At 52.9% G+C, this 26,204-nt stretch overlaps 11 protein-coding genes across 11 annotated transcripts; 5 read left to right on the forward strand and 6 right to left on the reverse strand.

The window, feature by feature from the left end:
* The first annotated feature begins 244 nt into the window (after positions 1–244).
* On the forward strand, positions 245–2,898 carry BO85DRAFT_408606 (putative FAD monooxygenase). Its single transcript, XM_025657407.1, has 3 exons — positions 245–1,313; positions 1,371–1,664; positions 1,728–2,898. Exons 1-3 carry the CDS (start codon positions 660–662, stop codon positions 2,688–2,690), a joined length of 1,911 nt encoding a protein of 636 aa, XP_025509996.1. The 5' UTR covers positions 245–659; the 3' UTR covers positions 2,691–2,898.
* Positions 2,899–3,595: 697 nt separating this feature from the next.
* On the reverse strand, positions 3,596–5,333 carry BO85DRAFT_384692 (uncharacterized protein; the record flags this gene model as incomplete). Its single annotated transcript, XM_025656559.1, has 2 exons — positions 3,596–5,091; positions 5,150–5,333. The coding sequence occupies 2 exons, from the start codon at positions 5,331–5,333 to the stop codon at positions 3,596–3,598; spliced, it is 1,680 nt and encodes a 559-aa protein (XP_025509997.1).
* A 1,123-nt stretch (positions 5,334–6,456) lies between these two features.
* On the reverse strand, positions 6,457–7,742 carry BO85DRAFT_209950 (CCDC90 family protein). Its single transcript, XM_025654610.1, has 3 exons — positions 7,069–7,742; positions 6,667–7,000; positions 6,457–6,614 (listed from the first exon to the last, which is right to left on the reverse strand). The coding sequence occupies exons 1-3, from the start codon at positions 7,601–7,603 to the stop codon at positions 6,557–6,559; spliced, it is 927 nt and encodes a 308-aa protein (XP_025509998.1). The 5' UTR covers positions 7,604–7,742; the 3' UTR covers positions 6,457–6,556.
* Positions 7,743–7,977: 235 nt separating this feature from the next.
* Positions 7,978–10,013, forward strand: BO85DRAFT_454295 (putative alpha/beta hydrolase). Its single transcript, XM_025661252.1, has one exon. The coding sequence runs from the start codon at positions 8,306–8,308 to the stop codon at positions 9,944–9,946; it is 1,641 nt and encodes a 546-aa protein (XP_025509999.1). The 5' UTR covers positions 7,978–8,305; the 3' UTR covers positions 9,947–10,013.
* A 114-nt stretch (positions 10,014–10,127) lies between these two features.
* Positions 10,128–11,987, forward strand: BO85DRAFT_524636 (NAD-dependent succinate-semialdehyde dehydrogenase). Its single transcript, XM_025665428.1, has 3 exons — positions 10,128–10,221; positions 10,274–10,361; positions 10,412–11,987. The coding sequence occupies exons 1-3, from the start codon at positions 10,195–10,197 to the stop codon at positions 11,791–11,793; spliced, it is 1,497 nt and encodes a 498-aa protein (XP_025510000.1). The 5' UTR covers positions 10,128–10,194; the 3' UTR covers positions 11,794–11,987.
* On the reverse strand, positions 11,749–13,394 carry BO85DRAFT_454297 (thiolase family protein). Its single transcript, XM_025661253.1, has 3 exons — positions 13,139–13,394; positions 12,145–13,089; positions 11,749–12,097 (listed from the first exon to the last, which is right to left on the reverse strand). Exons 1-3 carry the CDS (start codon positions 13,271–13,273, stop codon positions 11,897–11,899), a joined length of 1,281 nt encoding a protein of 426 aa, XP_025510001.1. The 5' UTR covers positions 13,274–13,394; the 3' UTR covers positions 11,749–11,896.
* Positions 13,395–13,599: 205 nt separating this feature from the next.
* Positions 13,600–15,347, reverse strand: BO85DRAFT_432235 (uncharacterized protein; the record flags this gene model as incomplete). The annotated part of the gene is made up of 2 exons (XM_025658370.1): positions 13,600–13,914; positions 13,959–15,347. The coding sequence occupies 2 exons, from the start codon at positions 15,345–15,347 to the stop codon at positions 13,813–13,815; spliced, it is 1,491 nt and encodes a 496-aa protein (XP_025510002.1). The 3' UTR covers positions 13,600–13,812.
* Positions 15,348–18,224: 2,877 nt separating this feature from the next.
* On the forward strand, positions 18,225–20,624 carry BO85DRAFT_454300 (Zn(II)2Cys6 transcription factor). Its single transcript, XM_025661254.1, has 6 exons — positions 18,225–18,657; positions 18,725–19,161; positions 19,210–19,903; positions 19,947–20,056; positions 20,104–20,203; positions 20,253–20,624. Exons 1-6 carry the CDS (start codon positions 18,426–18,428, stop codon positions 20,402–20,404), a joined length of 1,725 nt encoding a protein of 574 aa, XP_025510003.1. The 5' UTR covers positions 18,225–18,425; the 3' UTR covers positions 20,405–20,624.
* A 187-nt stretch (positions 20,625–20,811) lies between these two features.
* BO85DRAFT_508044 (alpha/beta hydrolase) lies at positions 20,812–22,021 on the reverse strand (the record flags this gene model as incomplete). The annotated part of the gene is made up of 3 exons (XM_025664435.1): positions 21,697–22,021; positions 20,953–21,627; positions 20,812–20,879 (listed from the first exon to the last, which is right to left on the reverse strand). Exons 1-3 carry the CDS (start codon positions 21,989–21,991, stop codon positions 20,812–20,814), a joined length of 1,038 nt encoding a protein of 345 aa, XP_025510004.1. The 5' UTR covers positions 21,992–22,021.
* A 326-nt stretch (positions 22,022–22,347) lies between these two features.
* BO85DRAFT_508049 (FAD-dependent oxidoreductase) lies at positions 22,348–23,698 on the forward strand (the record flags this gene model as incomplete). The annotated part of the gene is made up of 3 exons (XM_025664436.1): positions 22,348–22,413; positions 22,491–23,394; positions 23,445–23,698. 3 exons carry the CDS (start codon positions 22,348–22,350, stop codon positions 23,696–23,698), a joined length of 1,224 nt encoding a protein of 407 aa, XP_025510005.1.
* A 137-nt stretch (positions 23,699–23,835) lies between these two features.
* BO85DRAFT_472935 (putative exo-polygalacturonase) lies at positions 23,836–25,482 on the reverse strand (the record flags this gene model as incomplete). Its single annotated transcript, XM_025662588.1, has 5 exons — positions 23,836–24,307; positions 24,368–24,679; positions 24,742–24,824; positions 24,892–25,148; positions 25,204–25,482. The coding sequence occupies 5 exons, from the start codon at positions 25,480–25,482 to the stop codon at positions 23,949–23,951; spliced, it is 1,290 nt and encodes a 429-aa protein (XP_025510006.1). The 3' UTR covers positions 23,836–23,948.
* Between the last annotated feature and the right edge of the window lie 722 nt (positions 25,483–26,204).

The raw sequence follows: 26,204 nt of genomic DNA on the forward strand, positions 1-26,204 counted from the left end.
CCGACGGACAGCCACGTGACTCCCACCAATCCCACCTGCCGAGCTGCTTAGCCGCAGAGCGTCCCAAGTTCATCCCAAGTCAGTCCGGGGGCTCGGATCAAGCAACGGCAGTCTGTCTGAGCCAATAAGCGTCCTCCAAGCGTCTCCCAAGTCCCCGCAGCCCCGGTGGATCTCCCCCAGCATTGGTTACCCACGGCCCTTCTTTGGCCATCTTTGGCCATCCTTGGCCATTTCTGGCCATTACTGGGCCCCCCCCTGCATCGCTGACACCGCGGATTTTTCAGCCCTCTCTGTGCTTCCTGCTCGTCCCCACGCTCTATTATGCTGCTCTCCCCAAAACTCTCCACGATTCAGCCGACTATGAATGCCGTTGTGGTTCCCCGATGTCTGTCTCCCCGTGTGCCTTCGGGCCACCACCCCAGCTCACCATATGGTATTTATATCGCCTTTTCCCCTTCCCTTTCATCATGAAGGATTTACTTTCCAGATCAGCTTCATCTCTCTCTATTTGTCTGCTTTCTTCTCCCACCTTTGGGTGATGTTTTAATCGGTCTCTTTCTTGTGAATATACCCCATCCCCACTCTGTATCTATTGACTTCCCCACACCACCACTACTACCCCGAAGCTTGACCCGCTCTCTCGCCTGCACACTGCCGCCATGGCCCCTTCACAACAAGAGAAGTATGACATTGTCATCGTGGGCGCTGGCCCGGTTGGCATTGTCTTGTCGCTTTGCATGTCCCGCTGGGGCTACAAGGTGAAGCACATTGACAACCGTCCGGTGCCCACCGCCACCGGCCGCGCCGATGGTATTCAGCCTCGTTCGACGGAAATCCTTCGCAACCTGGGCCTGAAGCGCCAAATTATGGCCTTCAAGCCCGCTAAGGTGTACGATGTTGCTTTCTGGGATCCTCTCCCGGGTGGACAAGGTATCCACCGTACTGGCAGTTGGCCCAGCTGCCCCCGCTTTATCGACACAAGATACCCCTTCACTACCCTGGTCCACCAGGGTAAGATCGAGCGCGTCTTCTTGGATGAAATCGAGAAGGCCGGTACCACTGTCGAGAGGCCGTGGACCATCGTCGGTTTCAAGAATGATGGCTTGGACGAGACCTACCCCGTCGAAGTGCAGCTCAAGAGCATTGACACCAACGTGATCGAGACTGTTCGCACCAAGTATCTGTTCAGCGGTGAAGGTGCTCGCAGTTTCATCAGACAGCAGCTTGGTATTCAGATCCAGTACAAGGATCCCATTTCTTATGTCTGGGGTGTCATGGACGGTGTCGTGAGGACCAACTTCCCTGACATTGAGGTAAGCAAATTTCAAATATGATCACGATGCGAACAGCCGCTTATCATCTGCCAACAGACCAAGTGCACTATCCATTCTGATGCCGGTTCTATCATGGTCATTCCCCGCGAGGACAACATGGTCCGTCTGTATGTCCAGATCGCTTCGTCGGACGACCCCGACTTCGACCCTAGAAAGACAGCAACCGCCGAGGATGTTCAGGCCACCGCTCGGAAGATTCTTCAGCCGTACTGGGTGGAATGGGATCGCGTCGAGTGGTACTCCGTCTACCCGATCGGTCAGGGTATCTCCGAGAAGTACACTCTCGATGAGCGTGTGTTCATGGGTGGTGATGCTTGCCACACTCACAGTGTAAGTGTTCCTGTCTTCAAGATACCCTGCGAGCTAAGTATGCATTGCTAACAAACGCTGTAGCCCAAGGCTGGTCAGGGAATGAACACTGCTTTCCACGATGCTCTGAACATGGCCTGGAAGCTCCACGCCGTTGAGTCTGGTTTGGCTAAGCGCTCCATCCTCAGCACCTACGAGACTGAACGCAAGGATATCGCCGAGACTCTGCTGAGCTTCGACAACAAATACGCCGCCTTGTTCTCCAAGCGTCGCCCTACCGCCGGCGAGGTCGGCGAGGCCAGCCACACTACTGCTGCGGCTGGCGGAGAGGAAGACGAATTCGTCAAGACCTTCAAGTCCTCTTGTGAATTCACCAGTGGCTACGGTGTTGCCTACAAGCCGAATGTGTTCACCTGGGACGCTACCCACCCTGCTCAATCCCCGCTGTTCGACGTCCCCGGTGTCCGCCTGACCCCTGGTCGCGCGTTCACACCCACCACCGTCACCCGGTTGGCAGACTCCAACCACGTGCACCTGGAACAGGAGATTCCCGCCAACGGTGCGTTCCGGATCTTCATCTTCGCCGGTAAGCAGGACAAGACCAGCAAGGCGATCACCGATCTCGCTGCCAACCTCGAGAAGGAACGCTCGTTCCTTTCCGTGTACCGCCGCTCCGACATTGCCGACGTGTCGTTCTTCGAAAACCACCTGCCTCACTCCAAGCTGTTCTCCATCTGCCTGGTCTACGCTGGCGAGAAGAACCAGATCGACGTGGAGTCCATTCCCAAGATCCTCCGCGACTACCACCACCACCTCTACGCCGACAACATCCCCGACGTGCGCGTCCCCCAGGCCACCTACGCCGCTCACGAGAAGCTGGGCTTCGACGTGGAGAAGGGTGGTGTTGTTGTCACTCGCCCGGACAGCCACGTCGCCTGTACCGTGCAGCTGTCCGAGGGCAGCGGCACCGTGGACGCCCTCAATGCCTTCTTCGGCTCGTTTTCGACGAAGCCTCTAGGCCAGGACTCCCAGCACAGCCGTCTGTAAATGACCACCTCGCAAAGCACAACATTTTTTTGTCATGTAAAAAAAATTATTTCCCCCTTGATATAAGGGTGAACTTTTGTACATAGTCCCTTTCACATTTTTGGTTTCACATTTTGGTTTCTAGCTTCGTTCAGCCTGAACTGATTATGAACCGGCATGGTTGGAGTTGATTTTGTCTCTAAAGGAATTCAATCCAAAATATTCAATCAATACTCTGATATATAATGGCCTATAGATATTGTAGCATTCATAAGTCTTTTCACTACAAGAAATGACCACTGCACCATTCCGGCGGACTTTTTAGTACCGAATCTGATTACTAGTACCAATTTCGGTTTACCTAGACTAGATACTACCTATTCAACCTTCGATAGCCGGCAAGCCGGTTCAAACCTTCTTCTTCACACCGGTCACCTAAGCCGGTAATCCGGGTGGGGAGGGGGATCTTTGCCGATCCGAGCATTGCTTGCTGTGTTTACTTTTAGTTATTCAGCTGGGGCTTTTTAGCCGATATCCTCGCTTCCAGCCCCGTGCCGTGGCCCCAATCAGAGCCCGGTAAATAAGCCTACCTCATTCATCATGGAGCCTAACTAGCCAGAAAAGAGAGATTACAGTCCCGCGGAGAGTCGAGTTCTCAGAAGTAGATGTATACATTCATATTAATGGGTGGTGTGGGATTCTGTTTCATAATGCAGCGTGAGTAGTGTATACTTACTAGTCAGGGGTTGTTACATTCGTGTTCAATGTAAATTACTACTTATATAAGTACTAGTATAGAAATGTAAGTATTTTCTCGGATTGCAAAACAAACTAATCCCCAGTTATAAGTAGATACTAAATATATCCCCAACTTCACTCTTCCTAATCATACTTAAATCTCATACACATGATGCGAATGAATGATTCTAGCTCTCAGTATCCGAAACAACCGTCCCATTCACCGCACGAACATTCCTCGAATACTCAACTCCCCCAGCATTACTTCCCCAGACATCAACCGTTTCACCATACGAGACGGAACTCTCATCATCCTCCGGTTCGAAGTAATACGCTGTTCCATATTGTTCCGTATGCAGATCCAATGGCCCCGAGGTAAACGTATAGGTCGAGACGCCGAGCTCCCCATCACCACCGGTGGAACTGATATCCAGGCCTCTGCGGATCCAGGCACTAATGGAAAGGCCATCTTCGAGGCCGTACGTTGTGTTACAGATTAGAGGGTACTGGAAGGTGACCTCATTTGTAGATTTGTTGTTCCCGGTAAGCTGGGTGATGGTGTTAGTGCCGGAGGTCTGTTGGTTGTTTTTCTGGCTGAGTCCTTGTTGGTTTAGGTATCCGTAGTTTGAGTAGGAGAGGTTTTGGCTCCATGAGTATTCGGAGGACTTTACGGTGAATGTTCGTTCGGCTGTGACGGAGTATGATAGTGTTTCGTTGGTCCCGTTCGGGCTCTGGGTGAGATCCCGTGTAACGGTGAGGGTGGGCGCCGGGGCGTAGATTTCGGGCGCTTGGCCGGTGGTTGTGCTGTGTGATTCAGAGGAGGAGGAGGAATCCAAGTAGAGGAAGATAGTCCCGGTGACTACCCAGTAGGAGTTGACTGTATTGGCGAATGTTACTGTTCCGTCGTCGGCAACGCTCAGGCCTGTAACTCTGATCTCGAACGAGTGGGACTTGTTGTCCTTGAGCAAGGGGAGGAAGGGCGTGATATCGATCTCGGGTTGGCGTAGGTCGAAGGCGTCGATTCCTACGATAGGACGCCAGAATCCTGGCGCGACACCGCCGGTGAAGATGATGGGGAATGGCCAGTCCACGCCGGCAAGGACGCCGTCGATATAGAGCTGGACTTCGCGGAATGGGGAGTACCCGTATAGCTCGCCAATGGTATTGTCGAAGGTATACTCATCGGCAGAGAGGACGTTGGACCACCAGAATTCTTCCTCGGATTGGCCACAGGCAGAAATGGACACGACTGCACGGGATGCTGTCTGGGGGATCTGATATTGCACCGTGGCGTTGTCAGATGGAAGTTCGAAGTCACTTGATGCGTTCTGGGCGGATTTGCGAGCAGATATTGGGAGGATAACGTCTGGGGTCCTGACGTTGCTCTCGTATGAGAAGTAGGCTGTTAGGGTGGTGTTGAAAGAGCCGGTGTAGACATCAGTAATGATGTTGCCAAGATCGAAGATCAATTTCTGTTTTTCTTTCCACAGTACGTTGAACTGAGACATGTCTTTGATATAGGTCCAGATGATGCCGTCGGTCGTTGGTTCAGCAGTTGATGTTCGGAACACCTCTGTGTCCCCTAAGTACATGAGCGCCAGACGATCATACTGTCTGCCCTTGGAGGTGACAGTGAAGTTGATGCGAACGGTGTCAAAGGTACAATTTGGTGGTTCGTAGATCCCTGGTTCATTTACTTAGCTTTGAACAACTGATTGGAACAGGTACTGTTTCTATCCTACCGACGTATGGTTCCCCATAGCTATAACCGAAGACATGGTCCATCAGGAGGACTTCCTCATTGCACCCAACGCTGCCATGACCTGTGGGGACGGGCTGGTATACCTCGAAGACCTCTAGAAGAGCCCGCGCTGGAGAAAACAGTAGAGATACTAGGTAGACTGCGACACCGAAAGAGACCAGCATGATCGCGGCTTTCCTGCAGGATGGGATCTACTCTGATCGGTGCGTTTCTAGAAGGATGTCTCTCTGGTGGTACGACTATGTGAAAACCTCACGTGGGCGACACGAGTATGTACTGCAAGCCCCTGAGAAAGCCCCAATGCGCAAGAGAGATGCACCAAGTGCTAGTAGGGCTCAGCCAAATATGGTACTGATGCCTGTGAATGAGTGCAGTACAACGCCATTGTTGACGCCCCAGGGGGTCGGGAAGGGTATTTGTATGAGGCCATGGTGCATGATCCATTAGTAACTAGCTGTGTTTTGACGTGCTCTGCATGCGGAGATTTCTTTAGCGTGCTTCTTGTTGACAGTGTACAACTAAGCCCGACTGTGTTGGATCAAACCATGGCAGTTCCAAGCATAGTGCTATACGGTGATATATCGTCAGTCACACTTGAAGAAGACGTGCTAGTTTGAACAAAGCATGATCGTTGGCTATCTGGCAGGGGAGCTAGGACGCAATTACCCCTTGTTCTTGTTGTGAGCCGGTGATAAGCTGCAGAAAGATATGGATGCCATTGGAGCGGCGCAGACGCGAGGAGTTGACTAGTAGTACTACCGAGGAGTGGAGCGAGAAGAACCTGACAATGACAGGAACGAAGAGCATGCCGGGCCAATCACTGCCGGATTGTAAATGAGGGTGTTTTCCCCCTCTTTTTGACGCCGGCGGTCCCCGTCGGTCCTCTGAGTATTACATGGCTTGTATGACACTGCATCGCTCTATTCTCCGCCCCCTTCATTTCCCTTATCACTGAAATCGCATGGTTCGTAATACCCCCACCTTTCTTCTGCAGCAGTCTTTAGGCGAGCAGCCGATCAAATGCAGAATGAGCCAATTAGTGGTGGTAACATAATACATGTCACGGAATTGCATCATATCACTTCACAGCTCGCCTCGTTCCATGCCGGCATCACGGCCGCCGGTCACAGGCAGGATAGGAGTCCCATCCCACAATATATCTACTACACCTCGGAAGATAACAAATAAAGCAATAGTATATATATAGAATGATTACGGAAGCCACCACATCGCTAATTAAACAAAAGAGAAGAGAAAAATAGCCACCAGTTCCTAATCCCGCCACATTCTTTGGCGGTAAGGAGTAATAGTGGGGAGTTAATATGAAGGCAACAGACAAGGCATCTTAATCCGGCCGACTGGACCGAAAGCCCACAGAATGATAGGTTCACATGAAGAGACGCCAGGCACCAAGAATCAGAGCAGCGGTACCAGTGCATACACCCCTGGAGAAGATCTGTCAGCATTGTATTGTGAGGAAGATCGGATACCACTTACATGAGCCATTGTAGCGTGGAGAATTTGACAGCCTCTACACGCTCTCTCAACCCAGCCACCTCCTGCTCAATTCTCGTTTCCGTCTCCTTTATACGCATTTCTTGGCCATTGGCTTCTTCTCGGATACGACCCTTCTCCAGATTTAGATCCAGTCGCACTGATGCCTGCGTGCGACCGATCTCGTCGCGTAGACGAGAGTTGAGTTTGGCGAGATCTGCGGCGATCTTTTCGTGCGACGAGCGAGTCAATTGCGCTTCGGTAGAATCTGCGTTGAGGAGCTCGGAGCGGAGCTTGGCAAAGTCGACTTTTTGTGTGTAGGCTGATCGTTCCGTGTCTGTAGAAATGGACTTAGAATGGAAATGCTCTTGGGTATAGCATGCATAAACCACAGGAGTGACTAACCTTCCCGAAGCACCATTGTCCGAGTCAAGTTCTGGATGGACTCCTGAATGACGTCGTTCAAGACCCGCATCATAGCAACAGCCTGCTCTTCGCTAAACCCCTCATCTTTCAATCGTTGGACGAATTTCAATGTATCAAAGTGATGGTCGCGCTGGCGCGGAGCGGACGCATGAAAAGCTCTCCGAGCCGGGTTGAATGCAGCGACATAGACACCATTATGCCGGATGGGGTTCCCAAGGGGTGCGGCTGGTTGGCCGGCCGGCTTGGTTGTGGAAGGGAAGCGTCTTGCGATCGATGTGCCTAGATCTCGGGCTGCTGCGGGAAATGCTGAAGAGGCAGTGGACGGGGAAGTCGAGGTATGCAGTTGTCGTCCAGCAGAAATCCGATTCCGTACAATATACTGCTTTTGTTGGCGCTTCGCTGGTAGGGCGGTAGTCTGGGGAGAGGTAAAAGTAGTGCGAGTCGAGGAGCCGTTCCAAGTCAGACGGGGAATCAGGGAACGGGGCACCTCTGCCACCGATTTCTGAGGCGCCATGGGTCTCAGCTACGAGAAGCGTGAGCCGGACAGTGGGGAATAGGGTAGGAGAAGAGATGTAGTCTGAAGCCGTGAGAACAGGCAAGCTGATCGAGTAGTTGTAGTTGAGTTGGATGTTCTTAGATGATCTAATCGTCGGGTTGCATCTCGGCGTGAAAGTGACTAACTCCGCCCGTTCTGCCATTCTGCCAGTCATCTCACCGCCCAGGTCAGAATTTGGAGGGCCACACGTGACTCATTATCGGAGGATAGCATCAGGTGACTCGGCAGTTTGTGGCTACCGAAATGCATGCCTGAATTCCCAGGCTGCAGAATTATTACATTTCCCAGGCATTTCATACAAAGAGCCCTTCTTCCTTCTATACAACTTCCTCTCGCCAGTCAAGTGTGTTTGGAGGATCTCCCATCTGTCTATCTACCATGACATCTTGGGATTCAAACTACCCCGTAAACCCCAGAGGCTTCCCCCAGTGGGCTCCCCGCCACCAGTACCTGGGAGATGAAGACTGGAACTTAAAGATATAGCCGATGACTTCAACCATCGGCCGCCATCGGCTGTGTGGTCGGCAGTCAGTCGGATTCTCATTATAATGATTATTATCGCCGGTCACCCCGCCATCTGCCCCTCATCATTGATTTCGTTGCAGTTACTCTCTCTACTTCTCTTGGTGTCAGCTGTCCCTGCTTAACATCATATTCAAAATGACGACCCCCGGCCTTCTCTGGGTGACGATGAACCCTCGTCCCTCCCTCCCTGCGGCCCAATTCCACGACTGGTATAATACCGAACACGGTCCTCTGCGCCTGCGTCTGCCCTTCTGCACCAATGGCTTCCGCTATCGCGCAACCGACGGCGAGGAGCCCGAGTGGGTGGCACTCTACGACATTACTGATATGGTTGAGTTGACGCGCGAGACCTACCTCGCCCTCCGCGGCGACACCATCAAGACCCCCCGGGAAAAGGCGACCATGGCCCAGATTGACGTCGATCGCCGGCTCTACGATACCGTTCTCGAGCAAAAGGCGGCTGATTACAAACCCCTCGAACTCACCCCCGACACCGAGGCTGCCGGCTCTGCCCTCGTCGCCGTCTCTCTCTCCCTCTCCTCCGCCGACGCCGCTAAGGAGGACGAGTTCACCCGCTGGTACCGCGAAGAGCACATCCCCATGCTGTCCCGCGTGCCCGGCTGGCGCTCCTCCCGCCTCTTCGTCACCTCCACCATCGACCCCAAAGCCCCGCGCGAATACCTCGCCGTGCACGAGTACGCTGCCCAGAATGGTCTGGGCGGTCCCGAATACAAGGCCGCCACCGACACTCCCTGGCGCACCCGCATCATGACCGACGTCGTGGCTAAAGCCCGCCGTCGCACCTACCAGTGGGCCTACACCTTCGGACCCGCTCCCCGCGAGCTGTCCTCCCTAACCTCCCCGGATGTCATCGGTCCCTGGTCGTCCATTGACGGCAAAACCCGCACCTTGCCCTCTCCCACCCGCCCGGCCGTCGAGTCCTTCGTCACCACCCCCGACGGCGTCGAGCTCCCTTACCGCCTGGAGGGTAGCACCGACCCCCACAGCCCGGTCATCGTGCTCAGCAACTCCATCCTGGTGGACTACACCATCTGGGACGACTTTGTCGACCAGTTCCTCTCCGACCCTCGCAACCAAAACTTCCGCATTGTCCGGTACTGCACCCGTGGCCGGCAGCAAGAATGCGGCGAGAAGCCCGTCAACATCGATCTACTGGCCTCGGATATCATCGCGCTGCTGGATGCTCTGCGCGTTCCCAAGGCCACCCTTATCGGTGTCAGTCTGGGTGGTGTGACCGTGTTGAACACCTCTCTGCTGTACCCGGAGCGCGTGGAGCGCTTCATCTCCTGCGACACCAACAGCTCCAGCCCCGAGACGAACCGTAAGGCCTGGAACGAGCGTGTCGAGCTGGCAGCCAGCGAGGGCGCCGTGTCGCCCACCACGCAACAGGCGATTGTCGGCGAGAAGCTGGCCGAAATCACCGTGCGGCGCTGGTTCACAGCTGAATCGTACGAGACACAACCCCATCTCCCCGCTAAGGCGAAGGAATTGGTGCGGACGAACAGTCTGCCCGGCTTCAGACAGAGCGTGCAGGCCCTGTGTGCGTATGATGTGCGGGACCGGATGGCACAGGCACAGGTACCAGGCCTGTTTGTGGCCGGCGAGAGTGACGGTGTGCTGCCCAAGACGATGCAGCAGATGGTGGCAGACCTGAAGAGCAAGTCCGAGTTGAAGTTGGTGCCGAAGGCGGGTCATCTGCCGATGTTGGAGAATGCGACGGCATTTACGCAAGTGGTGAATGAGTACCTGCACTAGAAGCAGCTGATGTACAGAGCTGTTATGTATATAGATGATCAGCGAATGACAAAGTTGATACATGGTATTTGGGTCAATCGTATTCTAACAGTAGTTTGTAGGATACTTGCCGATATCCGAGGTGCGGGGTCAGCTTATCTTCCCCTCTTCTCATCCATATCCCTTATATTGTGATTCTTTCCTGGTATCTCATCCCTCAACCTCTACTCTCTACATTATCCATCAGATAGTAAACGAACCAAGCTACAATGGCCCTATACGAGCTTCCATTCCAAGTATGTCTCATTCCAACCCTAATCTCCCATTCCTCTTAACTCACGCATCTAGCTCTCCGACCCCTCCATCCTCCACTTCGATGCCTTCGTCAACAACACCTGGATCAAATCCCAAAGCAACCAGCACTTTGAAGTCATCGGTATGCCATCATCCCCCCCACCCCCATCCTAACCAGATCTCCAACCACAGACCCCGGCACCTCCCACCCCTGGGCCCAAATCCCCACCTGCACAACCCTCGACGTCCCCGACGCCGTAACCTCGGCGCACACAGCATTCCTCACCTTCCGCCACACCACCGCGCGCTACCGCTCCGAGCTCCTCACAGCCTGGGACACCCTCATCCGAGCCCACAAAACCGACCTAGCCAAAATCATCACCTACGAGACAGGCAAACCGCTCGCCGAAGCGCTCGGCGAGATCGACTACGCGACCTCCTTCACACGATGGTTCTCCGGCGAAGCCGAGCGAGTCTCCGGCACGATCAGCTCCTCCGCCGTTCCGGGCCGTCGCGTTATGACGATCAAGCAGCCCATCGGCGTAGCGGCCGCGCTAGTACCGTGGAACTTCCCGGTGGCGATGGTGCTGAGGAAAGTCGCGGCGGCGATAGCGGCGGGGTGTACGATGATTGTGAAGCCGTCTCCGGAGAGTCCTGTGTCTGCGTTGGCTATTGCGGGGTTAGCGATGCAGGCGGGGTTCCCGGCCGGGGTGGTGAATGTGTTGACGACGGATATGGAGAATACGCCTTCGTTAAGTGAGGCGTTGTGTCGACATGAGTTGGTGAAGAAGGTGACGTTTACGGGGTCGACGAGGGTGGGGAAGTTGATTGCGGGGATTTGTGCGGATGGGTTGAAGAAGGTGACGTTGGAGTTGGGAGGGAATTGTCCGTTTATTGTGTTTGAGGATGCGGATTTGGAGGCCGCTGTCGCGGCGTTGATGAATCTGAAGTGGAGGCATGCCGGTCAGGCGTGTATCACGGCAAATCGGGTGTATGTGCAACGGGGGGTTTATGAGAGGTTTGCGGGGTTGTTGAGGGAGAGGACGGAGAAGTTGGTTGTCGGGCATGGGATGGAGGATGGGGTGGGCATGGGGCCGTTGACGACGGAGAGGGGGGTGGGGAAGGCGGAGTTGCAGATTGAAGATGCGAGGAGGTTGGGCGCTGAGGTTATTTTGGGTGGGGGGAGGGTCGAGGGGAAGAAGGGGTATTTCTTCCAGCCGACGATTCTGACGGGCATGACGAAGGAGATGTTGGTTAGTCGGGAAGAGACGTTTGCGCCGGTGGCTGCGTTGTATGCGTTTGATACGGAGGATGAGGCCGTGCAGTGGGCAAATGATACTAGTATGGGGCTGGCGAGTTATGCGTTTACGAAAGATGCGGATCGATTGTGGAGGCTGTTTGAGAAGCTGGAGGCCGGTATGGTGGGCTTGAATACGGGGAGTATGTCGGCTGCGGAGGCGCCGTTTGGGGGCATGAAGGAGAGTGGATATGGAAAGGAGAGTGGGAAGGATGTGGCTGTGGATGAGTATTTGGTTACCAAGACGGGGACGTTGACAGTGCAGGGGCATTATTAGGGTTGGCCTTTGGCTTGGCTTGATTTTTGGGAGGCTGAGGCTAAATTGACCGCTAGCTAGTATGAACATGTTGGCATCAAATTCTTCATATGTACATGGATGTTTAATCCACCCGGTCGAGCTTCTGCACGACCATCGCGCTAGCTGCTCCGCCGCCATTACAGATGGCTGCCACGCCGTACTCGCCTGGCTGTAGCTGGTGTAGCAGCGTCACCAGGATGCGCGAGCCCGAGCTGCCCAGCGCATGACCCAGCGAGATGGCTCCACCCAGCGGGTTGACTCGCGCGTTTTGCAGTCCCAGAATCTGTCTGGTTAGCCATATTCAATGAATGTCAAAGGCGTAGGACTCACCTTCTCGTTGGCCTTGATCACCGCCGCAAATGCCTCGTTGAACTCCCAAACCGCCACCTGGTCCTTGCTGATGCCCGCGCGCTCCAGCGCAATAGGCACCGCCTTGGCCGGGGCCACAGGGAAATCGACAGGGTCAATAGCGGCATCAGAAGTAGAAACAATCCTTGCCAGAGCACGATTGCCCGTGCCAAACTCCCTCGCCAACTCACGGCTAGCCACCACCACGGCGGATGCGCCATCATTCATCGTGGACGCGTTACCCGCCGTGACGGTGCCAGTGCCGTCACGCAAGAACGCAGGCTTCAATCCGCGCAGCTTATCTGCCTTGAGGTTCTCAAAGCCCTCGTCCCTCTCCACTACCGTATCCCCCTTCTTGCCCTTCACCGTCACTGGAGCAATCTCCTCGCTAAACAATCCCTCCGCCCACGCCTTCTGTGCCCGCTCGTACGACTGAATGGCATAATCGTCCTGCTCTTCCCGTGACACCTCATACTTCTTTGCCGTCTGCTCCGCGCAAATTCCCATATGAATTTGGTTGTACACATCCCACAGCCCGTCCTTGATTAGGCCATCTTCAAGCTTAATCTCCCCGAAAGGAGGCAGCTGACTAGACCGAGCCATGTAGTACGGCACACGCGACATGTTCTCCATACCACCAGCAACCTGTGCCTCGGCTAGTCCGAGCTGGATGTTCTGGGCCGCTAGAGCGACGGCCTTCAGGCCTGACGCGCATACTTTGTTCACGGTCAGGGCTTCAACGGTGGGGGCGAGGCCGGCGAAGATGGAGGCTTGGCGCGCGGGTGCTTGGCCCACGGAGCCTTGAAGAACATTGCCCATGTACACGTCTGTGATCTTCTCGACAGGGAGGTTCGATTTGCTAACTGCGGATTTGATGGCTACGGCGCCGAGTTGGGGAGCCGGAACAGAGACGAAGGAGCCGTTGAACTGTATCCCGATTAGTCTGGCTGTGAACGTTGTGTGCAGAGAATTGTACCTTGGCGGTTGGAGTGCGCGCCGCACTGAGAATGTAGGCATCTTGGATCTCCTTCAGAGCCGGCCGGGCGGCGCTGAAGTGTCGACGCCATTGGCGTGCGGGGATGGTTCGCGGGGTTAGACGGGAGGCAAGCATTGTGGGTATCAGTATTAGGAGATAGAGTGAGAAATAACTAGGCTTGGATAAGATAGCGATGACAATGAGATAGTGGGAGGAAGCAAGAAGCAGGTAGATTTGTAGTAGTACAGGAGAGTGATGAGAGATGGAATGGGATGCACATGCATGCTTGCTGCTTCTCCTCTTCTCCGCCCGCCGGCCCGCCGCTAACCGCTGCCGAGGTTCCCTTAAGGTCACGTGGTGATAGTCATGTGGGGAACTGTCTCCAGCCTACATCTTACCTGCTCCTTGCTTCATCTCTCAGTTAAACGACCTATATCATTCTCGTCCCTATAGCGGTTCTCAAACAATAAACAATGTTCTTCTTTTCTTATCAAGACAAAAAAAAAAAAAAAAAAAAACGATTAATATGAGGAATAGCCCGAAACGTCCACTACTAACAACATCTTACAAACTTCCACCATGACCCTAGTTCTTACAGCCACCTCCAGACACGCCCCGAACCACTCTCAATCCTAACCACCCGTTCGTCGCCCGACTCGAACCCCCCATACCGCTCAGTCTGGCGCATTCTGGGCCTCCATCGCCCTCTCGGCGGTGAAAGTGATACGATCCTCGGCCTCGCACCTGTTCCCAGAACCTCCCTCCCCATCCCACGTCTGGGCCGACGTTCCACCCGCCAACCGCTCCCCTCTAAACCCACCCTCGCAGCCCGTCCAGACCATGAACTGCTTCCCCCTGGTTCAACTTCGTGAATGTCAACGGCTTCCCGGCTCACTGGTGAGGTGATTCCTCCTGGTTGATACCTGCGCGGAGTCACAATCAGCACCTCAACGCCCGGGGGATATGAACGACTCGCAGCAGGAGACGCATACACATATCGGGTTCTTTGGGAGTTTGTATCACTTCGTCCTTCTCTTACTCTGGGAGTAGGCCCAGGAGTTGGGGACCTACGACGACTTGCGCTGGCAAATTGTCTATAGAAGCGCGGAGGGCCGGTAGGAGACGAGGGAGCATTGCTCTCTCCGGATATAGAGAGATGATCCACTATGTCAGAAAACTGCACATGGCGGGGTCCACTCCCTGGGGATGTGGTATTTGACGTTGTAACTGGTTTAGGGCCGCTGTCTGGAGCTGGGGGGTTGTGCACCTCCACCGGAACGGTTGGGGTGGAACGTGTTTTGCGAATTGGGACACGCTCGACAGATGGAGAACGCTCCCTGGGGCGTCGCTCTTTCTTTTTGGGAGGGGTGACAGGTGCTGCTGGAGCATTAGTACTTGGTGCACCTGGTGGAGATGGTTGCGGCTGTGGCTCCTGAGGTTTTGCTGGTCCTGGGGATACTGATGGACTTGGTCGTGGCTCCTTGCGACGCCAGTTGGAGGGGCCTGGAGATGGGGATCTACTGTGCCATGGATTTCTGAATCGATATCCAGATGTGCCTGAAGAAGGCATTGGGCTTGGTCGTGGCTTTGGCTCCTGGTGAATAATGACTGGACGACGGAAGATCCCTGGATCCCGGGGTGAAAGAGAAGGCGAAGCAGGTGACCTTCCGGGCCGTGGTCGCAGTGGTTCCTCCTTATATAGAGGCTCTGGTGGTGGGGTGACCACCCTGACTTTTGAATTTAGAGGCCGTCTTCTTGGAACGCTCCGGGGTTCACGTTTGATGGGCGGTACATCCCGTGCCATACTGACCGGCCGAGGCGACCGTCCCCGACCTCGCGGCCGATATTCGTCGTCCTTCCACCCGTCATCGCTGTCAGATGCTCGTCGAAGGAACGGAAAGAAAACTCGAAAAGGGTCACTTCGTCGCGCGGGCATCCGTCGTGGATAGTTTGGGGACTGTCTCCGCCGTGCCGGCTCCCGTGGGTCGACGATCAGATCGCGCAGTGACTGCATGGCCGGTCGATAAGTTGTACTTCTGGGTTTCCCGTACTGAAACTGACTGGCCGGGCGCTCAGGGATGCGCTCGCCAGGGCTGACCACCTGGGTGCGATAACAGTACCCTAACGATCTCCGCAGGAGGCACCGCTGAAGGACCCGCCTTCGTCGGACGTCAGGGTACGAGGCGGTATATTCTTCGACAATACACATGCCCTATCTTGCGCTGCGATGCTGGATCAGGCACGAAATCTGCGGTAGTAGGTGGTATGAGGCGTAGACGTAGACGTATGGCAACAGCCGCTTTCGCGCGCTAGGGTCTGTAGAGCTCACTACTATAGATGGACAGGGCACATTGTGGCAGCGCGCAAAAACAGACGAAGGTACTGTTTTCATTTGAGAGTTTTGTAGTAAACAGCACGTTGCGACGATGTCATGGATCCAAGACATGTGGGTGAAGTCATGGGTTCACCGCGCCTGATAAGTGAAGGAGGGGGGAAGGATGGGAAGGGGAAGGGGAAGGTGAATACGAGTGAACTGCGCGTGTGTCCACAGGTAAAGAGGGCAGACGGAAAGGAGGAAATCACAAAACAAAGGAAGGGAAGGGCAGAATTAAAATAGCAAACGATCCCATTAAGAAGATGATCGTTCCTGATGATGAAGATTCAGGTCGGGTGGGAGCTGCGACTCGGTGGAATTCTTATAAAGTTAAATGATATTGCAAATCGCAGCAACAATGACCGCACGTCAGGATCAGCCGGGGCATAACTGCTTTCGCTCCTCTCATCGAACCAACAGTGTGGCTCAGCTGCGAGGGGGGTCCGTTGCGGTTTGCTTGAGCAAGGTGTCACGGCTGGAGCTTTCTCCAGCCTTACCAACAACCCAGGATGTTGTGTGCGTGGTGAATGCAGAGGCAGAGTCAGAGTCAGAGGCAGTGTGGCGATGGAGTGTGGCTGCTCGGGTCGGTCACAGGGCAAGCAAAGAAATCAGTCAGCCGGGCACCAGGGACGAGGTCAAGAGGATTCCCCTGAGGACAGATGACATCAGTTTGTCTACTACATGACCACCAACTTACAGATTCACTTTGGAGCAGTAAAAGAAAAAGAAAAAGAAAAAGTAGAACGAGTGGACCACAGTAGAGCAGAGCCTCTATGGATCTTCAACGCAGGGAGGCTGTGGGATGCGGCAAGCAACGTGGGACGCGGTTGACATGCATGTCTGCCTAATGGGTCTGCATTATTCACTGGTCTGGATGCGATCGCGCAGAGCCTAGACAACAACCTGGGAGTAACTCGAATGGCCAATGGTCCTCGACGAAACTAGCGGTCGGCGACAGGCAGAAATCCCTGGTCCGTTCTGCCTAGCGCCAGCCTGTTTTCCTTCCTAGCTGGTGCAGTGATGGGTTATCCATGTCCCATTAGGGCTTGGGTTGCTAATCTTTGGATTTTTTAGAGATCATCATATGGTGGCGCAAACATGACGGACCGACCCGACGCATATCATTCCATGATTCCATTCTCACTTAGCTCCGCTACAGCCTCATTGCGCGATAAACAATGGCATTCATTCACATGCACCAACATATAGTCGAAAGGGTATCCCCATTCCATTGGATCAATCGAACCTCTACTACCGCCTCACTCCATCCAATTAATAAACCAATTTATTGCCTCAATGGAAAATAAAGCCGCACCTCCTCATCGACATCATACTCCACCTTCAACTTATCACTCCACACCTTTCAGCCTCATCATGAATCCATCTCTTCAAACCCGGCACACTCATCCCCCCCAAATCCCGACTTGCCAAATTATAGAAAACCCACTCCTACCCATCTCTTTCCCAGCCTTGGGGATCGGATCCTCGCCTGCCCGGCCTCGGGATTTTACGGCGACGGCGCACAATCACCCACCAGGAACGGAGTAAATGTAGTCCCTGAACGGGACGATGGATCTAGATGCATATGGCGGTAAATAGTAATACGCTTGTGGCTATGAAGGTACTCTTTGAAAGGCGATATGTCTTACATATTGTACCGGGTAAGCGGTATTTAAGGCCCGGAAAAGTACTTTCCCGCTTGATGTGTTTTGCCGGTGAAGTTCCCCGCAATCCAACTCTTATGCCTAGACATAATCGAAACCGCTATATAAGATGCTATTATACTACCCACGTGTTTCCCCCTAAGGAAGAACACCATCTTACCCTACACTCTCTTCCCTTTCTCCTGTTATTCTACATTTTTTGTATCTAACATCCGAAAAGAATCAACTGCTACAACACAACACCGAGGTCGCTTGCTTTCATCTTGTATTCTGTGTCCTATTCATCTCCTTTCTATGCCCCGGATAGAGGTGGCGGCTACACCACTTGCCTTGGGAGTCTGCAACCTCATTCCTTCCACCTCCATGTGTGCAGTAGTCCCTGTGGCTTATAAGACCAGATATTGCACCTTACAGAATTCTACACCTGCTATAGATGCCTATCCGGAAGGAGGACTGAGACCCTACTACCCGGATTGCAGACTGGCTGTCATTAAACAGGGGGGTTCTGGTCATGGCTGCATCTTGGCAGAATGTCTCCTCCCGCAGGAGAGCTGTAAGACCTCGGCCTCCCATGGTTTGTTATGTGGTTACCACATGGACATAGGGAAAGAAAATGGAGCAGTAGAAGAAACTAATGATGAAAGTTAAAGGGAAGGGAAAGAGCTTACCGGACATTTAGTTGACCACCGAGATATGTAAGATAACCTGAATTCTCTATTGTAGATAGTTCCTTTCTTCTGCAGATCTGGAAAGTTCTTTACTAGATATAGAACCACCATTCTCTAGAATCCGATAATGACATCATTTTGCTTCACCCATCCATACTTATTCACTAACAGTCCGTCCCGAGTCCCATAAAACCATCACCCATAGGAATCAGCGTATATCCACCAATCAGCAAGCACGCAAAAGCTGAATGCTGAATCAGCCACAGGGACAATGCGGGGAAACTCGCACTAGACTTAAACGGGAAATTGCTGGCCCCAGGCCCCGCGGGGGAGACAGACTCCGCATTGGCAACAAATCAATAGCCGACAAGCTGCCATTTCACCTCGCAGCCATACCCGTCCTCCTCTCCTCTGTCGTGTTCTCATCCCATCCCTCCCCCCATCAGGCCACACTCGCCGTCAATCTCGTCCTCCTGTCCAGTAGGCTGGATGAATCTCCTTAGCCCGCCGATGTCCCTGTCCGTTCGTTGTCCTTTCCCCGCAGCGCTGACCGCTAAGGGCCTCTTGCCCCACAGCCTGCCATGAGAATCGGACGAGGATGTGAACGTTGTCGGGTTCGTCATATTCGATGCACCACTCGCGCGGGCGCCTCGGCTTGTAATGCCTGTACTCGTTTGGGACGGGTCTGTCGCTTGGATCCGCCGTTTCGTTTCAAAGCCGTCCGACATGTATACCAGAAGAGTAATGGCATAGCCTCTAAGTTTGAGTTAGCCTGGGATCCATGTCAGACATGGGTTAATCTCCCTCAGTCATGTATGCTGGAATCAACCCTGTTGGTTGTTTGTTTGTGAATCTCTTGGCATGCTGATCGGTTGTATAGTAAAGTTTGTGCAGGAATCGTCCGATGAGTCGGACGAGGGCAACACCACCGATGCTCAACCTGATGCCCAGGATAACGGCAGTCATCAGGATGCTTCTGATGAGGTTCAGAGAGATATGTCCGACCAAATATCCAGTTTTAATCATTTGCCCTTTCCTGAAGTCCTTTATTCTCAGGATGAGAATATCCGCCATCCACATGTGGACTCAAGTCCCCCTGTGGGGTCTCCTGTCTTCAACGATCCCCCGATCGTTGCATCCTCTGCAGGCTTATCTCCTTCTCTTTTGAATATTGTCTCGCCTTTGGCGTCTGCGAGTACATGGACGAGCTCGGCGTCACCGCTAAGCTCGGTGAGTCCCCGTCCGAGCGGCTCACCGCCGCTGAGCTCCCGTGAAGCCCATCTACTACGACTGTTCATCCAAAAAATTGCACCATGGGTAAGTCTCTTCAGAGAAGACATATCTATTAGTCTAATACTGTTTTAGGCCGACATATGCGATCTTCGCTCCCATTTCAGTACCGAAGTCCCTCGTCGAGCCTTGCAAGTCCCGATGGTGCTGAAAGCTGTGCTGTGCCTCGCCGCACGACACGATGCGATCATGTCCAACGCTAGCGACTGGGAGGCCTCCGAATATCATGGACAATGTCTAGAGCTTCTCATATCTGCTTTAGCGTTGCCAGAAGAGACATATGATGATAACCTGCTCATTACTGTGGTCACCCTGCGGATATATGAAGAGCTCGAGCGTGCAACAGATGAAAAGTGTCACTTGTTTGGGTCAAACAGGCTCCTAAATACTATGTCCAAGTCCGCTTCTTCTGGCGGTCTCGCCGAGGCAGTCAGTTGGCAATTCCTTCGCCAGGCAATCTATGCTTCCCTGGTGCAACATCAACCGATGCAACTGGATCTAGCCAACTACGAGCTCTCGTCCGTGTTCCAGCGCCGCGATGACGCTTCATATGCCAACGTTATTATCTTTTTGTGTGCGAAGATTATCCAGTCCTGCTGGGGATCACACTGCAGCTTTGTCGATGAGGGCGAGTGGCAGCACCTATCTGAAAGCGTGGAACAGTGGCATCGTGGGCGGCCAATCAGCTGGCAGCCGTTGCAATACAAGGATTCAGATCCAGCGGAAAATCGACCGTTCCCTGAGTTATGGATGATGTCTCCATCAGCAGGTATGTATGAGCGCCTGATGTGTAGCTGTCGCTGACCATATAGTCGTCGGTCTACAATACTACCATGCAGCGTGTATCCTTCTTACCTCGTCCCACCGGCACTGGAATGTATCAAGCGATTACGAGCTGGCGCGGCTGCGACGAACAGAAGAGGTATGATCAGTCAGAGGTGACAATATGTCCATTCTAACGGGCTACAGAGGACCATAGCATCCCATCTGGTTCGGACGATAGGACTTTCCATGTCAAACGAGACTGTGGAGAATGCATACTTTATGGCGTGCCACTTGTTACATCGATGTGAGTCTACAGATGCCATTCACACCTAACGTGTGCTAATAAGAGTTAGATGGATACTGCCTCCGCCACCCCTCTGAGAAACAAGGGTCCTTGCAGTTCCTCCGCCGGGTAGAAAAGGCGGTTGGGTGGCGAACGAACTGGATGATCCGGGAGCTTGAGGCTCAATGGGGAGAATTAGCCGAGATGGATCGATGGGATTGATGTCCACATACACCATACATGGTATGGAGTGGAGTATGGAGTATGGAGTCTCAAGGTTGTCTAGGCAGGGGTCCAAACTGAACCGCATGTCTGGTTAAGAATAAATATATTTTACAAATCATGGAGTTATGAAGTCAATATTCGCCTTAATATCTCAGTTGTCCACCGCAATTGTGTTTATAAGTGATTGGTCGGAGAACAGCCGCCGTCGGCAGGTGAGACGATCAACCGGCAAGTCACTGAGTTGCCTGCAAGGCCTTCCAATTCTACTACTACTACTATTACTACTACTATCTGCCCCTTGCTTTTGTTTGGTTGCAAATGTTTGGGAAGCTGATGGATGATTGGATGATTACTCCATAAAGATATACACGGGAATTATGCACACTGCGAGGCTATTTATCTATCTAATCATGCAACGCTCCCTTAATATGACCCGCAATCAAATCTATAAACTGCCGTGCCTGCCATAGATCTAGTACCTCTCGTCAGCACACACTCTGAACAGAAAAAGAAAGGGGAGGGGGGGCGGAGGAGGCGAAACTCACCTTTATCCATATGCATAAACGGATGAGGAACGCTTTCAAACCGTCTCACGGTAACCTCACACCCACCCTCGACCAACTTCCTTGCATACGCCTCACCCTCATCACGCAGCGGATCACACCCAGCCGTATAGATAACCGTGCGCGGCAAACGAGTAAAATTCGGCGCATTCAACGCATTAGCATACCACTTCACCTCGGCCAATTGCTTCTGACGTAAATCTTCATCCTCGCTGCTGAGACTGCGCCACTTCAGCTGATCAAACCATTTCAACCGCGCCCAGTTCAGAGTCGGCGCGTGCTCCATCTCCTGCATTGAGGGGAAGGGCGAGTCGTGCGCTGTTGTATACCGGGAGATGTCGTCAATCACGGGTGTCCCTACCGCTACTAGACGGAGCGGGATTTGGTGGTCGCGGGCTAGGTGTGCGAGGATGAGGGCGATGTTGCCTCCTGCGGAGACGCCACCGAGGGATATGCGCGTGGTGTCGAGGCTTGGGAATTGTGTGCGGCCGGCCGGAGAGGATAGGTGTTGGAGTGCTGCGAATGAATCTTGGATGCCGATGGGGAAGGCGTGCTCCGGGACTAGACGGTAGCCGATGTCGACCACGGCGACTTTGGCCTTGACCGCGATGTGTTTGCAGATGTGTGATTCGGTGTCTAGGTCGCCGAGGCCCCAGCCTACATCGCAGTTCTTGATTAGCTTCGATTTACGAAAGATGTGGACGGGGAGGAGGAGGGGGGACGGACCACCACCGTGAAAGTCAATGTGGACGGGCCATGGTCCCGGGCTGTCGGGCTCGTAGACTCGGCAGGGGATTAAATCCCCATTGTGTCCTGGGATAGTGGCTTCGTATACGCGAGCGGGCTCCGGCGCAGGACCAGTGCCGTAGGAGTAAAGAACGGAATATTTGGATCGAAGGACGGCGAGATCAATTGGCCCGCTGGGGGTGTTGGCTACATGCTTATTATAGAGTTCAATGAAGGTAGGGTCGAGATGCGGCAGCACGGACGGGTGAATAGGGTTGAGGGCTTCGTGCGACATGGTTGGTATATGATAAGTGGTGTGTCCTTGTGCTCTTGTCGGTAGTTGGTTGGATTGGTTTTCGCGAGGCTTATCTTATTTATATACTAATAGATTGGCGACGCCCGTCGCATGTCGCCTCCTCGGCTATTGATATGCACCTGCAGCCATCCCCGCAGTTGCAGCTTATCTATGCGACGGTCCGACGACGCTAGCATCAGCCACTGGTACGTACTATCCGATCAACCGACGGATAAGCCACTTGACCAGGAAGATATATTACAGACCAGATAGTCTAAATGATGCGGAAATTATTTATTTTCAAGCGAGGAAATGCCGGTCAGATAGATCCTCAACTATATCCCAGAATCATCACCATGGAACCCGTTCTCATTGTAGGTGCCGGCATTGTCGGACTGACTCTCGGTCAAGCTCTTCAGAAGGTAATGAATGAATATGATCCGTATAAGCTGTTCGCAATGTCAGCAGTAATATATGAATGCTAAATAGCCACGTCTAGGCCAACATCCCCTTCCGCATTCACGAGCGTGATGCGTCACCGGATGCTCGCGGCCAAGGCTGGGCCATTACTTTGCATTGGGCCCTAGAGTACATTCAACAGATGTTGCCCGAGGACACATTACAAGCTATCCAGGAGGTACAGGTGGACCCTCAAGTGGCCAAGAACGACAATGGGAATTTCCTTTTCATTGACCTTGCGACTGGCGAGCCCAAGTTCAAGATCCCCCCAAGTACCCGCTGGCGGGTCAATCGGGAGAAGATGCGCCAAGCCCTGCTTCGGGGAATCGAACAGCATGTTAGTTGGAATTCGCAGGTGGTTGATGTGGATGTGAAAAGTGACTCTACTGCTGCTCCGTGTCTGGTCCTGGCAGATGGCACCCGCGTGTCGGGAAGATTCGTTATCGGCGTCGAAGGAAGTCGATCGTTGGTGAGACGAGTCCTGCGACCCGATGCATACAGCAACTCTGTACTTCCCATCAGATTCACCGGGGTAGCAGTAGATTTGTCCCCTCAGGAAATCAAGCCGCTGCGATCAATGGATCCCTTGCTATTCCAGGGTTGTCATCCCAGCACGGGCGTGTTCTTCTGGTTCTCCATGCTCGAGACTCCTGACAAGAATGGCACTCGGGGAACACGCGATGAGCATTATCGGGCCCAGATATGTATGTCATGGCCGGTGAAAAGTGAGGTAGATGAAGTGGCGGCCACCGATGCTGAGCGGTTGGAGAATATGAAGCGACGCTCAGTTGGTTTCGTGCCGTTTCTGCGTTCGGTTGTGGAAGGCATCCCGAAAGGAACCCCGGTAGTGGAAATTAAACTGGCGGATTGGGAATGCTTGGATTGGGACAACTGTGATGGTCGAATCACCCTGGCTGGGGATGCAGCCCACGCTATGACGATGTGTAAGTCTTCTGTTGCGACTTTCGGATGTATGTTGTTCTGACAAGAGCAGATCGGGGAGAAGCTGCGAATCATGGACTGTTAGACGCATTTAATCTCTTTCAGGCGCTGAAGAAAGTGTACTCGGGCGAGAAAGGGGCCAAGGATGCGTTGGATGAGTATGAGGCAGAAATGCGGTTGCGCACTAGACGCGCCGTCCGGCTGAGTCGACAGGCCTGCCATGATGCCCACGCTTGGGAACAGCTGAATGAACACTCGGCCATCTTGACTAAAAGGGCTGTCACGGGTGAAGCTGAGCGTTTATAGTGCATTGAATGAGATGCTGTTTATTATGACTAGATGGAAATGTTAAAATTGGGTAAATGACACTTGATTATTCTTTTAGTTCTCGTTACGTTAAACATATCAGCTCAGATTGGAAAAAGGCCTTCGTCCATGCCTTCGAATATATCTTCCCTACAGCTACACGCTGTGATATATCCCACGTAGTTCCATTACCATTTTTCCTTACGAGTAGAAGACTATCAACCGTCTCAGAAAGGAGCCAACTACTGGACTAACATCCCCCAGTAGCACTCGACCCAACACACACCTCCCCAGTGCAATTCCACCCAACGGCTCCCTCCACATTTCCACACAGATACTCATCTGCAAGAGTCGTATTTCCCGCGATCCGCAAACTCACATTCTCGATAGTAATATCTTCGCACGGAGCAACAGCACTACACTGGAAACTTGCAACCTCCGCTGAATCGACCGTACCCGAAATATCGGTGAAGACAAGGTCGCGGATCTGAAACTTGGAATTGGTGCAGTTCCCTGAGGCGCCAGCGAAGGTTGTGCACTGAGAGATTGTAAACGGAGCGCCTTTCAGGTTGTTGGTTTTCAAGTTGGTTGCGACAATATCGGAGGCATCTGTTGTCATCTTAGGGTTAGGATCATCACAGGCGTTGAATATCGATAGGTGAAACGTACATCCCAAACCGCCGCCCCCTCCATTAGGCGGATATCCGACCTGATCTCCCGTCCAAGTCTTGAAGTACACGGCATGGGTGGTCTTGTCGTATGTGATGTTTGAGATTCTGAGGCCCTTGACGGTCTCAAAAGCACCGTTGTATTGACCGATGCTCCCAATTGCAATGCCGAGGCCGCTCGTAAATTTCGAGTTAGCGATCGTGATGTCGGTGGAGTTGGCTTTCGTGCTGATACTGTCATCGCCGTTGACAACTTCCCAGTTGGTGAATGTGATGTTGTTGCTGTAGATGGTGTTTGCGCCATCCGTGTTTTCTATTGAAGTTAGGTTAGAGAAGTGGATTGTATTTCTGTTCAATATAAGGTATGGTACTTACGCGCTGAATCACCGTCATCGTACAAATTGTTCACGTAGATGGAGTCGAACACTGAGTCCGAGGTGTAGATGATAGACATGGTCCTTTTTACCTCCCTCAGCTCATAGACTGATATGATAAGGGCTCACAATATCATCGATTAGTACGTACCACATCTGACTTTGCACGAATCGCAATCCCTTGAACACTGCTCCCGTTGCTCCCGAAACCGTCAACTGGTTGGGTCGCCGTGGATAATTCGATGTCGATCCAACATATTTATACCAGGTCGGTCCGCTTCCATTGAAGGTTCCATATCCATGTCCTTCAAAGACGATGTCTTTCCCGCCCAGGATCCAGGCAGTGGATTGATTCTGGTAACCGACAGGAAGGGAGTGGTTCAGCCAGTAGGATATGTTAGTGCTCCACTGCCCAGTGTCAGCAAGCTAGCAGAGATTGGGGTTACATAGGCTCTTTACTTACCAAGAGTGTACCTTGCAGGTCAATCTCAACATCATCTAGCCATGTTGTGTTCATGACGGAATTGATGTAGTAGGTGTGATTGGTGAATGTCACCCGGCCACCGGAACCACACGTTGTCAGCGCATTGAGGATAGCAGGCACATCATCTATTTCTGAGGAGCCACCTGGTTTGACTTCACATTTAGTTCTTGCGCCGCCATTCCTCGCTTGGTCCGATAGCGCGATGGATGGGATAATGAGAGAGGCGAGAAAGAGAACTTTCAATACTATAAGCGCCATGACGGGATTGCTCAGTGTAGAAGCTGCCTTCAAGTGTAAGCCTCGCATGAACACAAAAGTAACTGAATAACAAGCAGGTATATATACAAGTCTGCAGGACTGGGCCCTGACATGCAACCCCTCAGTTCCCGGGGTAGGTTTACCCCGACGTGCACGAAGCCCAGATGTGATAGGTGCGAATCATCATGAGCAATTCTCCATGATCTACAGTTACCAGGGGTATGGGCCTATCATTATACTCGAATATATATTGCGCTTGCATCATGCAGGGCTTGTAATTGTCTGCGTTAGCTGTCATCCATACCAACAAGGTTCTTCAATGAAGCGACCGCGCATACTAGTACTTATGATTTCTCCACCTCGTGTCGAGGCTTGGAAAGGCACCCTTGGCTGTGTATAACATCCATCACTCAACCTGTACACTCTACATATATGCATACACGTGCATATACTCTCTACGAACAATGATTTGGATGATGATGCAATATTCACCTATCGATCGCCATCGTCCACCATCCAGCTAGCGGCTAAATCATTAAGACCTCTCCACTTCTTGCCCCGATCGAGCCAATCTCATTGCTTTGCTCGACGCTAACGCGCGTTTCCATGATGCTGGCAAATAAGGCCAACGGCATATAAAATCGACCCTCGGCCCCGCCCTTTTATGGTAGGTTCTGTATCGCCTCATTTTGCTTGACCTTCCTGAGTGGATATGCGCTCCG

This window comes from Aspergillus piperis, assembly GCF_003184755.1.
Source record: "Aspergillus piperis CBS 112811 unplaced genomic scaffold BO85scaffold_35, whole genome shotgun sequence".
Classification (NCBI taxonomy): domain Eukaryota; kingdom Fungi; phylum Ascomycota; class Eurotiomycetes; order Eurotiales; family Aspergillaceae; genus Aspergillus; species Aspergillus piperis.

What these genes read in the sequence shown, in the direction of transcription:
- BO85DRAFT_408606 (XM_025657407.1), top strand. Translation starts at nt 660, where the DNA reads ATGGCCCCTTCACAACAAGAGAAGTATGACATTGTCATCGTGGGCGCT. An exon ending in CCAACTTCCCTGACATTGAG is followed by an intron (nt 1,314 to 1,370) that starts GTAAGCAAATTT and finishes ATCTGCCAACAG; the next exon opens with ACCAAGTGCACTATCCATTC. An exon ending in ATGCTTGCCACACTCACAGT is followed by an intron (nt 1,665 to 1,727) that starts GTAAGTGTTCCT and finishes CAAACGCTGTAG; the next exon opens with CCCAAGGCTGGTCAGGGAAT.
- BO85DRAFT_209950 (XM_025654610.1), bottom strand. Translation starts at nt 7,603, where the DNA reads ATGGCGCCTCAGAAATCGGTGGCAGAGGTGCCCCGTTCCCTGATTCCC. An exon ending in GACAATGGTGCTTCGGGAAG is followed by an intron (nt 7,001 to 7,068) that starts GTTAGTCACTCC and finishes CCATTTCTACAG; the next exon opens with ACACGGAACGATCAGCCTAC. An exon ending in TCCACGCTACAATGGCTCAT is followed by an intron (nt 6,615 to 6,666) that starts GTAAGTGGTATC and finishes GATCTTCTCCAG; the next exon opens with GGGTGTATGCACTGGTACCG.
- BO85DRAFT_454295 (XM_025661252.1), top strand. Translation starts at nt 8,306, where the DNA reads ATGACGACCCCCGGCCTTCTCTGGGTGACGATGAACCCTCGTCCCTCC.
- BO85DRAFT_524636 (XM_025665428.1), top strand. Translation starts at nt 10,195, where the DNA reads ATGGCCCTATACGAGCTTCCATTCCAA. An exon ending in TATACGAGCTTCCATTCCAA is followed by an intron (nt 10,222 to 10,273) that starts GTATGTCTCATT and finishes TCACGCATCTAG; the next exon opens with CTCTCCGACCCCTCCATCCT. An exon ending in CCAGCACTTTGAAGTCATCG is followed by an intron (nt 10,362 to 10,411) that starts GTATGCCATCAT and finishes CTCCAACCACAG; the next exon opens with ACCCCGGCACCTCCCACCCC.
- BO85DRAFT_454297 (XM_025661253.1), bottom strand. Translation starts at nt 13,273, where the DNA reads ATGCTTGCCTCCCGTCTAACCCCGCGAACCATCCCCGCACGCCAATGG. An exon ending in CGCGCACTCCAACCGCCAAG is followed by an intron (nt 13,090 to 13,138) that starts GTACAATTCTCT and finishes ATCGGGATACAG; the next exon opens with TTCAACGGCTCCTTCGTCTC. An exon ending in TGATCAAGGCCAACGAGAAG is followed by an intron (nt 12,098 to 12,144) that starts GTGAGTCCTACG and finishes CTAACCAGACAG; the next exon opens with ATTCTGGGACTGCAAAACGC.
- BO85DRAFT_454300 (XM_025661254.1), top strand. Translation starts at nt 18,426, where the DNA reads ATGAGAATCGGACGAGGATGTGAACGTTGTCGGGTTCGTCATATTCGA. An exon ending in TCCAAAAAATTGCACCATGG is followed by an intron (nt 19,162 to 19,209) that starts GTAAGTCTCTTC and finishes ATACTGTTTTAG; the next exon opens with GCCGACATATGCGATCTTCG. An exon ending in GATGATGTCTCCATCAGCAG is followed by an intron (nt 19,904 to 19,946) that starts GTATGTATGAGC and finishes CTGACCATATAG; the next exon opens with TCGTCGGTCTACAATACTAC.